Source organism: Epinephelus fuscoguttatus, linkage group LG3, assembly GCF_011397635.1.
Source record: "Epinephelus fuscoguttatus linkage group LG3, E.fuscoguttatus.final_Chr_v1".
NCBI lineage: Eukaryota > Metazoa > Chordata > Actinopteri > Perciformes > Serranidae > Epinephelus > Epinephelus fuscoguttatus.
Genome location: NC_064754.1, coordinates 21,147,279 through 21,159,807, shown reverse-complemented (window position 1 = coordinate 21,159,807; position 12,529 = coordinate 21,147,279). Strand labels below are relative to the sequence as shown.

Below are 12,529 nucleotides of genomic sequence, written 5' to 3'. Positions count from 1 at the left end.
CAAACTCCAGTATTTCTCCTAATTAGTTTTTTCAAAGCGTTGGCAGAAATGATCAGTAAGCAGCTCTCTCCACCTCAGACATAAAGGACTGAAACACTTAATACTTAACGCAAAGTAATTCTCTTTAAGGAATAAAAAAGAGCCCTTAGAATAATATCCACACTGAATTTCAATCAGAGGAAGGTAAAACCAGCTGGTTATTTGTTGTTGTTTTTGCAGCTGAATAATATATGCTAAAGCAGCATTACAATATGCAGCCCTGCCTGGCTTCCTCTTCTCAGTACCTCCCTAACACAGCTGTTGACATCCAGCAACAGGGAAGTCCAAGTACCTCTGCATATCTGATTAGTCCATTGACCGAGCGAAAAGCCAAAGGCACGTAAACACACCATCAGACACCAGCATCAAAAGCTCCGGTATCAAAGTGAAGAAGAAAAAGGAGGAGAGGTCATTTGATCTACTGAGAAAAACAACCAAGAGCCAATGACATTGTCAGAGTAGAATGCACTGTAAATGTGCTGCCACGGAAAAAAAAAGTAGCACTAATGTTTGTTCACTTTGGATCCCTGCCCTATTTAGGAGACTGTAGGATTTCATACACAAACACTAGTGCGCATAGATACTGTACATACACACACTCAGGAATGCAGGAAAGGATAATTTAATGTGCCCTTGAGCAAGCATGTAATGTGTGTGTTTTTGAGTGTAAAACAGAGACCAACATAAGAGTGTGTGTGTGTATGTGTGGTTTTACAGTGGGGTGTTTTCTCCCAGCCTCCTGGCCGCCTGCTGCACGGAGGTAAATGATTGCATATTTATTGTGGGGAGCAAGCAGCGTCGGCAGAAGTGTTGAAGAAGCTGCATGATTAACTGCTGGGAAGACGCGCGTACCAGCAATCATCACCATTATTGGCTTCGTTAATCATATTTTTCAAACCGTTTGACAAGACTTGCCTCACTTATCTCATTTTTATCAGCCTATCCTGCTTCTCTCTCTTTTTTTTTAACCTTCACTCCAACATTTTAACTTGCTCCTGTGTCGCTACAGCAAGTAGGTGTCCTCCCTCTTCCACATTCCCATGGTGCAGCAGCGCGCAGCCCATGGTCCCTGCATGGGCCACTGCAAACGGAGAGAGTGAAGGTTAATTATGTTGGAGAGTCTCTTTCCTCCCCTCTCCCTCCCTCTCTGTCTCCCTCCCTTCTCCCTCGGTCCCCTCACGGCATGTGGGCCCGGCTCCGCTGCTTCACAATTAGCTCTCTGTTTGTCTCTTATAAACAAAGGGCACGCTGCTCATAGAGAGAATATGTTAGCAAAAGCCACTCACCCCAGATCAAAATATCTGATGATTAAAATGCAGAAAAAAATATTACATCCCTTTAATTTATCAGTTTCCTTGTGATGTAGTTTGAAGAGAATAAGATGATTTATTTCATTCTCAGATAAATAACATATACATGCCTCTGCAAGCATGTTGTCATCAGTCGAATTCTAGAACATGGAGATGTTTTTCATGTGATATTTAATGCATATTTAATGTCTATGAACTCATTTATTTCATCCTCAAATCACTGTTGATAGCCTGTGCTGTTGAACAGACCGAGATGATGCAAAGTATATTATAACAGTGACAGAGAGTGATAAATGTTACTAAAACTCTTGTCCTCCCACTTACACCTAAAACCTCATAACACAACCCAAATGACAGGAAAGACAAAGAACCACTCGTGTCAGTTTAACACCACTCAGCCTTCCATCTCATTTACACATTATGAGCCATTTAGACAACATACGCACACATACACACGCATATGCACACACACTGACACAAAAACAAGGGCAAGGGCCATCAGATGAACCTAAAGATGATTAACGCCGGTTGGGACAGGCACACTCTCGCTCTACCTCCTCTGCACAGTCAAAAATGGGCTCTCTGGAGGCCTCCCCCATCTTTTGGGCAAAGATGAGACTGTCAAATTGGTTTGCCAGCCGCATTACTGGCCAACAGGGAGGCAGAGATGGAGAAGGGGAGGGGGGGCACTGAGGAGTTGGGTTTGGGGGAGGAAAGACAGAGCGTGCTGGAGTGGAGTGATGGAGGTGGAGGGGAGTGGGAAATGGGGCAGAAAGTCTAAATCTGATAAATGAAGGGATAAGTGCATTATGCCCACTGTGTGTGGATTCAGCTGACTTATTTTGATTATTTAGGGCAAGGAGGCATTGCCAGCACAGGAGTTAAATAATAATATTTATGCAAATGATCATGAACTGGGCTCTTTTTCTCCTCTTCATCTCTTGAGATTAAATCATTTCCAAATGGTTACAAATGATATATCAAAGTGACTTTTTTTCTTTCCATTTATTTTATTTCCATATATCTGTACAATGGATTAAAAGCTGTAGGAAATGTGAATATTTTTCATTGAGATATTGTTGTATTCTAACAATGTGGTGTGCATTTCTGAGTATTTAAAATGGCTACTGTAGCTATAGCGCAGACTACTTACTGCATGATATTTAGCATGTTTGACTTTAATATCTAAAACTGAGATAGCCATGGTTAACTTAGAGCTTATTAGCAGTGAGAAGGTGTTGTTATAGAGATGGAGACATGTTGCAAAGGACCTGCCTACCTGAGCATCATCAACAGCATCCTGAGCTTCAGGCCTAACTGAGCAATTCTGTGGCCCCTCCTCACATTTGGTATCCCTTCAGAAATTGTGTCCATTTACTTAAATACTGATCAGCGATAATGGCATGTTTCAGGCTGTTTTAAAACACTCTGACCTCTCACAGCCAAGCGTCCACACATGTGTTTGACTAGACAGGGATACTGCGCCACAGACATTGAATCATGACTCCCATATTTTAGCCATAAGCTAACACCATATGGGTGCAACTGTACTATCAAAGGATAAAAAAGAACAAAGGATTTATATAGTCTTTTTGATCGAAGTCCCGCTATATGGAAGTAGTATATTTTCTGTTTTTCACACATACACACTCACACACATACAAACAGACAAAGCACGTGCAAACACACACACACATGCAGTGACAGCCACGGCCAATCGATTTGCCACGCTCTCTCTCTCCTCAATGCTGACGATGCTTGAGTGGACGGGCTCCTGGTTGCCTGGTTCACAGAAAAGGGTCCCTCAAATGAATGTATTTCTACCTCTTGCAGGACAATGTCGGATAGGGAAGTAAATAATTAAAGGAAAGGGACCCTTTTTGACTGCATCAACCCTGCCACTGCTGGTAAGCTCTACTATCCATTGTGACTCCATTTTTGCCCGTCCTGCTAAGGATGACCGTTTGATTTATTTTTTTGTTTTGTTTTACACACATGTGCCCTCCCTGCATGGAAACCCCTCACATTAAAGGCACTGAGTGTTTGCATATTTGTTCTTATTTGATGTAAGTGCTGACCTGATATGAGAGGAATGGGCCTTGTGTATGTCATACCTGATGCCGGTCATTAGTTGCTTAAGTTTCCTTTCTGTGTTATGCAGTATTATTGTGACATGTGTGCAGTGGGTCCCCGTTTTCTTAGACCGACTTGGCAACTGTGAAATTGGAGCGAGAAAGCATTGAATTCGATTTCTCAAGCCCACGTCACCTTGCATCCTGTAGCATGGCTTTGTATGCTAACTGAAATCCTCACTAATCGTATCTTGGCTTAAGCATGGCACTTGTTACTTAGTTTCTTTCATCAGCTATAGCACACTGTGCGATACAGTTCGCCTTGTGTTTGGGAAAAATGCCCGTCTTAATTAAATCCAGGGCTACATAAAGACATGTTCATTGAGGTGCTCGATTAAGCCACCTCCAATAGGGAACGAATGCGATAATGCTGTCAGGGCCTAGTGCTAATATGCTATCCAGTTCCCCTCGATTATCACATTACCACAGCTCGAATCAATTGATAAACTCCCATTCAATATGGTGGAGTATTTAATTGAGTCAGAGTCTATTGGATTTGAGGGCTGTGCAGTGCAGACATGCTGACAGTGGTAAACACTAGCAGGATGCTCTCTCTCTCTGTGCGATCTTGGAGCACTTTTCTGAGGAGAGCTGCAGGATGAATTTCTGTTTCTGTGTGACTGTCTGTGTGCCTCGACTGATAGCAACAATAATCACACGTGTAACGTTTCCTAGATATTGGCTCTTTGTAGCCTGGTGTCAGTTCACAAAAGTATGATAAGTTGACAATATGAAAAATAAATTATTGGATGTGTAAATATATGTGTTCAAACACTGTGGCTGTGCTGTATTTTAGAGTTAATCTACTTTCCTCATAGACTGGCAGCCTTCTGATTTACAACTATGACTGTCTCGCCACAGGCACAGCTCCAACATCAACCTGCACCGCAAACTGCTGACCAAAGAGCTGGACGACATTGTCCTGGACCCCCAACTCCCGCCACTGCCCAAGGACCTGCGAGCCGAGTTACTGGCCAAGATCTACGCCGGGCACCACATGGGCTTGGACCCTATGGCCGGGATGGGCATCGGAGGCGCCAGCCTCCGGCCCACTGGCCTGCACCACAATGCCCGTTCCCCCATGAGCAGTGAGTATCCCCACCACCCTCTCAACCATAACCTTAGAAACCACCACACCAACGGCTACTCCCAGGGCCAGCCTGACGACTACATGGTGTTGGACCTGAGCACCACCTCCAGTGTTCAATCCAGCAGCAGTGTCCACTCCTCACACGAGTCAGACGAGGGCAGCGATGAAGGCATCCTATTGGATGATCTGGAGGAGGAGGAGGGAGAAGAGGATGAGGAGGAGGGCAACAGTGAGGGGGAGGACTGCTCCCAGCATGCTGAGGGGCGGGCTGAAGGAAGGGATCGGGATGAGACTGGAGAACTAAGAGGAGAAGGACATGGTGAGGGTTTGGACCCGTCCTCCTCGCCATTCCTCTTTTCGCCCACCGGGGGCAGTAACGGTGGCAGCAGTGGGATCCTCTGCAGCATCTGCCATAAAATGTACAGCAACAAAGGAACCCTGCGTGTGCACTACAAGACTGTGCACCTGCGCGAGATGCACAAGTGCAAAATCCCTGGTTGCAACATGGTGTTCAGCTCTGTGCGCAGCCGTAACCGACACTCTCAGAACCCCAACCTCCATAAAAACATGCCCTTCTCTACAATAATAGACTAAATAATGACTTGCTACTCGACCCTGCTGTCAGTCGGCCCGCTCCTCCCTTCATTCCTCATCCTTATTCCTCCTCAAATTAGCTTTTAATCCCAGCCCAGGGCCATCAAATACAAGCTAAATGCCTGTATGCCTCCTGCCCGTCCTCTGTAAGTCATAGCAAGACATTTCTATCTCCCTCTATAAAATTCATCGACTCTAAATACAGTTTATTATTGTGACCTTTGACTTTTCCTTCTTTGGAAGAACAGGATGGCGCTCTTGCGCATGGAGTTTGCTTTATAACAAAACTCCAGTTGTGTTTTTTTTTCATAAGCCCCTCCATCTTTCCTTTCGGACTTCCCCCCACTTTGTTTTTATGTCCGTCTCCAAAGAATCTATTCAGACTCTTATTTGTGACTTTGCCTGCAGAAATGATAGTATTGAGAAAAAAAAGAAAAACGTTCTTGTTGTATTTGTGTAATGATAGCTTTTAAATGAACCCCTTACAAAAGCATGACAGCTTCATTTGTAAATAATGTCCCAAGAGGCTTTTGGTGTAAAAGAGTTGTGTTGATGGTTGTTTGCTTCTTTTTTCTCTCTCGTTATGGTTTTATGTTACAGTCCAGTACAATACTTCCAGCTATAGGCAAGAAAGAGGTAGCATCTTACTAGCTTGACTCATTTATGTTAGCTTCAAAGACACGTTTTAAACTGAGTCCTAGGAAAAAAAGAATATCATGTGACTTGTTTTATCTACTTGTTAGATATTCAGAGGTTGCCGGCATGCTTTTTTAGGCTCCTACACTGATATCATTCTCTGTATTTCTATTGGATTTTTTTTGTCTGTTATGTTTATGAGCTTTAGTATACCAATTCAGTTTTTGCACTTTGCATCTATACAAGGGGATGTGTAATATTATTATAATGAGGACTTTTGCAATGGTGAGTTTAGGTGTTGTTCGGGGTCATTGATGGCTACAGTGCCAAGGTAATTGATAATACCTTCAACATATACTTGTGCCAGTTTCTTTTTGCACGTGCTCAGTTTCAAACAGTTTCACGACAGAAAACGTCTTTGCCTCCCTGAACAAAAACCTGAGATCTTCCCCCATCGCTACACAATGTATTCAGAAAGTGTCTCCAAAGTGTCTTGCCTCAAAACAAATCCAAGTGTGACTGAAGATAAACTGCTGTTTCACCAACACAAAAGGAGTTAAATATTGATAAAGTCTCGCCTCCTCTTTTCGTTCAATTTGTGTACGGTTGCCAGGTATGATCACAATAATTAATTTAGAGGTTTAGTGGGGTGATCTTTGTAAAGCATGACATTATTGTGACATTGTCAAACAAAGTTTGATGCAAGAACTCATGTTTGTTCTCACAAAAGGCATCTTAATGAAATATGGCTGCCCCGTAGATTTGAGAAGAAAAAAAAAGAGAAAAAAGATGAAAATAGTCATTCAACTGTGACCAAAACAAAAGTGTTTGCTTAAGAAGAGCTCTTTCAGTGTGACAGTGTGTACTTAAATCATGCCCCATTGGATTAATATGATGCACTTGAGTCTTAAATCTTTTGCTGTGATATTTTCGGTATCGGTTTCCATTGCTGAGTGTCGGCTACAAATGTACTCTATGAAAAGATGTTGCCATTTTCCTGGCTGTTGTCTGCAGCCACTTTTAACATGTCCATGACTGTCTTACGGTACAAATATTTCCAGTAAGTGGGCAAAGTAGCCAAGGGAAGGGGTATTTATTGGTGGGTGATGTATCTTCATGGAGATGTTTTTGTCCAGTATAAGAATATTTTTTGTAAAAAGACAAAAAATAGAGATTGTTCCTCAGTTTGACTTGTTTATCAATGTATTAGCGATGCCATGTGTTACTATACAAGGAGATCTTCTCTTACTTGACTGGTGCTACACACAGAGGGAAAAATATGCAGTGTTATGTGGTGTGCTGTACAGTATTCACAACACCTTACATCCATAACAGTGTTGAGTTCCATTTGTTTCATACTTAAGCCATTTTGCAATATAGACATGACCTATTCCAGTGAAATATTGTATGTCTTCTTTTTTTAAGACTCCACCTATATGACACATGCAGTTTTCAGTCCTCTCTTCTCAGAGATAAAGAGAGTGAGACAGAGAGCTGAGGCTGATGGAAAGGTTGCGGAGGTGGAAGGCTGACTAGGGAGGAAAGGATGACAGCAACGATCATTAAAAATGTGCTGCTTCTCCGTTACCTGGAGGCGTCCCTGCCATTCCAGCTTCTTCTGTCTAATAACTCACTTGTCACTTCGTTACACTGCACAGATTCCAAGGTTGCTGACAAGACTGTGACACTGACAGAGAGAGAAAAAGAAGGAAGGAGACTGTGTGCTCTCAACAATTCAATTTGACCCATTCAATTTAGCTCAATTCAATTCATCTATTCATTCTCTATGTGTGCTTATTCTTATTCAGGGTCGCTGATAATTCAATTCAAGTCCTTTCTCTCATTCTGGTTTTCTCTTTGTCTGTCAGAGCGCAGTCATTTAACAACCGCCTTACCCATTTCTTCAACCCGCCACTCACTTACCACCTCCACACCCCACAGCGCAGGTCCTACAGGGACACACACTAATAGTGTATGCTTAAGTTCACCGGACGGCCATGGCATAGGAAAAAGGGATGGGTAATTGCCTGTTTATCCCAAGTGAAGGGAAAATTGAGTACAGGAACCCCTGCCTTCTCCCAGGAGTGGGTTTCACTGAGGCGCTTGCTGCCTCATTCACTCATTCAATCCCCCCGGCCCTCGCTCTGGCAGAAATAAAAAAAAAAAAAAAGTGCTACTCCAGGAACCCTGCTGACAGCTGTCTCTCTCACACACAACCATACATACAAACACACACACACACACACACAAAGAAGAGAGTGGTGCACATATGCTTCCTACTTACAGGCCAGAAAGATGACAAGAACTAGATGACTTGTTAACCTCTAGTGATGGAGGAGACAGGGGCAGAGAAATGTAGAGCGTATTCTCACCACAGGAAATGAAACTCTCCATCTAGCATTAACGTTATAGCTGCTGCCACTACATAGAAAGCTGATATTCCATTATGGAGAATGGTGGAGGCAAGCACTGAGTCAGGCATGGAAAGCTCTTATTATTATTACTTCATTTTAAATATCCAACGGATAATAAAGAGGACACTGATTAATTAAACAAAAATCTTACAAAAAGGCCAGCAAGCTCACAGATTGATTTGAACTCTCCAGAATTGAGAAAGCTGTTCGAACCAAACATATCAAATTTTATATATATGTTCTCTGCCCAAATAACCTCAGCTTCTATGCCCTTCTTGATCTGAGAAAAACAAGTTTTCAGACTGTTTTTTCAGACCCTACCACTCTCTTTATGTCCTGCTCCTTGCTGTCCAATTCTCAAGCAGCAGCTGCAGTGCACGACCTCTATCTGTGTACTTGTGTGTGCCAGGCAGAAAACTGAATATCACAGAAGAGATTCCCTCACAACACCCTTCTCCCACCTCCTACGGGCTCCTTCTGAGTCCTGCATGGTGCTGGTCATGCCAGCAGAGCTCAGAGCTGCAAGAGGCTTGAAACAGAGCCGTGAAAACATGCAAACGACTGTCCAGCATACACAGGGAGACAGACGGCAAGTGAGAGAGAAGGGAGAGATGGTGGAAAGGGATGGGGCTTAGAAGTGGTCTGGCTGGAGCCTCCCGGCAGTCACTTAACAAGGCAAGGGAGAAAGAGAGGAAACAGGGAGTCTGGAGAGCAAGAGAGCAGCAGGGCCAGGACTCCCCAGGAGTCATCGCCAGCTTCTTCTAGATTGCCTGCTAGAGAGCGATTGAGCCACCCCTCACATTTCCACCCCTTTCCCCCCGACACTCTCCTCTCCTCTGAGAAATGACCACCAATTCCCCCCCCTCTCCTCTGAGAAAGCCCCCAATCCAATCTTTGTCTCTCTTCCTTCTACCAACCACATGGACCCAGGTGCATTCTGCTACCTAGTGACCGGGCTGTGGATCCGCAGGAACACGTCACTTAGAGCGCCTCAATGGCCCAGACCACTGGAGTGAATCTTTAATATTTGATTAGAGGAGCGTCAGGCATCAATTATTCTGTAATTCTACAAAGCACGCAGAGGGGGAAGTGGATGGCAAACGGCTGAAGCGGCTGACCTGTTAATCACTGTCCGTTTTGTTCACGTCACACAGCGAGTGAGTGAGTACAATAGGTGTGAGCGGAGAGGGCGAGAGGTGACACCGCATGCAAACTGTCCAGTTAATGTAGCTCATTGAACAAAGTGGGATTCAAATATTTGATGGGACATCATAAGAAATATGCAGATAGAAGAAAAACACACGTATTTTGTACAGATGCTTCAGTCTCATGTGTTATGTTCTAAAAGAAATACCCTTGTTAATTTGAACTGGAACCTGTGAAATGTCAAGAATGAATTCATATAATGTTTTCCATTGTGCCAATTATATTTTACAGTCTTAAAGTATAAATAAGCTTGAAGACCTGGTGAATTTAGATTTTTGTTTTCACTTGTGTTTTTGTGTATCCAATGCATTTGTGTCTTTAGAAAGCCTGTGTTATGGCACTGGCACTCGATAGCGTTGCATGGCTACATCGTCGCACTGCAAAGAACAAACAGAGCAGAGGAGCTTGCGTCACTTTGGTGTCAAAATGGTGATTTGGAAGCCTCATGAATACTGTATGTCACCTAAACAGGTGTTCCCATTTGCAGACAGGAGGGGGAAAAAAGGTCCTCTTTTTAAAAAGACTCTTGTTTCTTTCTTTTCTTTCTTTTTTGCCTTTCTTGTATTTGTTTCTGTATCATAACTGTCTATGGTTTTTGCATAAAATGCATAAGGGTTTTGGGATGTAAATGGAATTTTATTCATATTTTGTCCAAATACCTCTTGTAATTTGTATCAGAATTCTTGTACAATTTTTATATTAAAGATTTATCAGTCACTGGCATTTTCTCATCGCAATTTTATTCAAACTTTATTTTCAACTGTATTAAAGTAAAGTAGCTTGGAAAAACACCCTTCTCTGTAATGTTGGAAGACATGGCAGAGCCCCGATGTGTCAATCAAGCCATTTTAACAAGACACTGTGATTTCAGCAGGTTTTACTGGGCTCTTAATTGCTCTATGATAAAAATCACCAGGGAAAAGGCTATCTTGACCAATTAGTGGATGATTAGATTAATAGAGTTATTAAAAGATGTACTGGCATGAGGAGAAGGTGCTGCTGGTCTTAGCAAATTAGTAAGATGGCCACACTGAAGGAGGGAAACAAAGGACATAACGCACGTCTGTCTGATCACATTCTGAAATTAAATTAAATTTCCCACTGCTGAAGGCACTGCAATTGAAAAATATATACTAAACTTATGTAAAACTGGCTTCAATTTTAGTGCAATTAAAAAAAAGCACATGAAAAAGCACATTTCATCCCTCTATGAAAGCTTTGAGCACCAGCAAACCATCAATATTGTCATGTATGACTCCACACAAAATGAGGAATATTAACATCTATGAATATTAATATCAGTCAAAGAAAAAACAGCTGCCTAACAACAGAACAACGACGTGACACTGAAGACAGAAATTGACAGCGACAACGGACAAATGCAGGGTCATTTTGCAAAAGCGACCCGTGCTGACATCATTTGCTGTGACTGGGGGTCAAATTACAAATTGATATGAGCTCCAGCAGGGATGTCATGTTTGCTCTGGTAACCAACGGGAACATAATGCCTCCTCCCTCCCCTCTGTGAAAGTGAAGGAGTGACACAGGCCGTATTGACCTTGAATTAGACACCATTCCTCTTTGTCACACACCAGTTCCTTGATCCCCTGTCATTGTTGATAACTGCACAACACACACACCAACACACACACACATACACAAACATGAGATTTCAGAATAATAGTGCTGGATGGTATTGATTATATGCAGGGTTAGTAAAAGATACCCCCCCCCACTTCTCACAGACATCCTCAGCCACCAATGTTAAACACACACGCACACAATCCCTTCCTTGGTGACGACCTCCCACCAGGGAGGCGGTGGGCGATGTCCACCACTATGCTGACCTCCCCGCTACATAACTGAGCGCGTTTCTGACGGCGGCAGGCCATCGATTGGCCTGACAAACACACTGGCCCTCCGCTGACCTTTGAGAAGCAGAGCTCTTTGGTGTGGGAGAATATATACAGACAAACAGACAGAGAGAGAGAGACAGCCAGGGTGAGCTTTGTTGTGTCTGAACTGGAAAGGGTGCTGCCAGGGGGGCAGGGTGGACAGGTTGACAGGGCAAAGATGTCCATCAGTCCATCTGTCTGTCTGTCTGACCTTAGAGTCAGTCCATTGAAGAGTCTGTGTCTGTCAATGAGTTTAAGCGTTCGGTTTCAGAAATAAGTTTCTCACACAGCTAGGCGAATCAGAATAGCATTAAAACAGACTTAAGTACGGCTGACTTACAGTAAGATATCACACTGATTATTCAAGCACTGTAAACCCGTGCACACCAGTCCCTCACAGAGGAAAAAAGACAAATCACTACCTCACATTCACCTTCACATTCACGTGCAAGTACAGTATATAGGACAAATAAATAGGACACGGCTCCCTTTTCCAGCCACAAGCAGCAGGGAAACTCACGCTACTGACGCATGGCTATATGTTACTGGGGTTATTTTCAAAATTCAAATGAAAGTCAATAGTGCCTGCAAAGCGTTTAGGCTGGAAATGTCTACGTACAGGAGAGTACTGACTGTACCATCTCCAGTTCAACAGCATGTCTTTTCACTGTGGAAAGAAGCCAGTGCTGACAGAAAGAACCAATTCCACCGCAGAGCGAACATGCAAATGTCATGGAAGGATCGAGCTGTATAGTGACTGTTTTAACTACTTATACAGGGACACAGCATGAGACTGGAAAATTGCACACATGGTTTATATATATGTAAAAAAAAATTGATATGTTTTTGTTATAAATACATTATTTTTATGAGAATCTTGCACAGGCAGAAGCACTGTTGGTGTGCAAAATCAGCTGCTGCGTTCTCTTAGCTAACAAAGCTACGACGGAATCTACAGACATTAGCTAATGGTGCAAGCTAACTGACTCACTATCCATTTCAGATGCAGCATCTAAAGATTCATGCTGTGTTGGCATTACACTCTCTGCTGGTCAAAAGGGGCTTGACATAACCAAACATGCATAGGTACAGATTCCAGGAGGGACGCAGGGGACAGTCCCCCTATGAAATAAGCAGAGGATTTGTATTCTGATAAAATTAAGGACATTTACACCATAAATTGATGCAGAAAAGGAAAAAAATGGTGCATAAA

General features: G+C 43.0%; 1 protein-coding gene across 6 annotated transcripts in view; it reads left to right on the top strand.

The window, feature by feature from the left end:
• The window catches only part of bnc2 (basonuclin 2), a 190,177-nt gene extending 180,039 nt beyond the window's left edge, over nucleotides 1–10,138 (top strand). For 5 of the 6 annotated variants that reach the window (XM_049569609.1, XM_049569608.1, XM_049569611.1 and 2 more), the window contains one exon: nucleotides 4,343–10,138. In XM_049569609.1, coding sequence (XP_049425566.1) covers nucleotides 4,343–5,165 — 823 coding nt within the window. In that variant the 3' untranslated portion in view covers nucleotides 5,166–10,138. Of the gene's footprint in view, nucleotides 1–3,182; nucleotides 3,257–4,342 lie in introns of all 6 variants that reach the window. The other variant, XM_049569613.1, reaches the window with a different exon arrangement.
• Nucleotides 10,139–12,529: the final 2,391 nt, after the last annotated feature.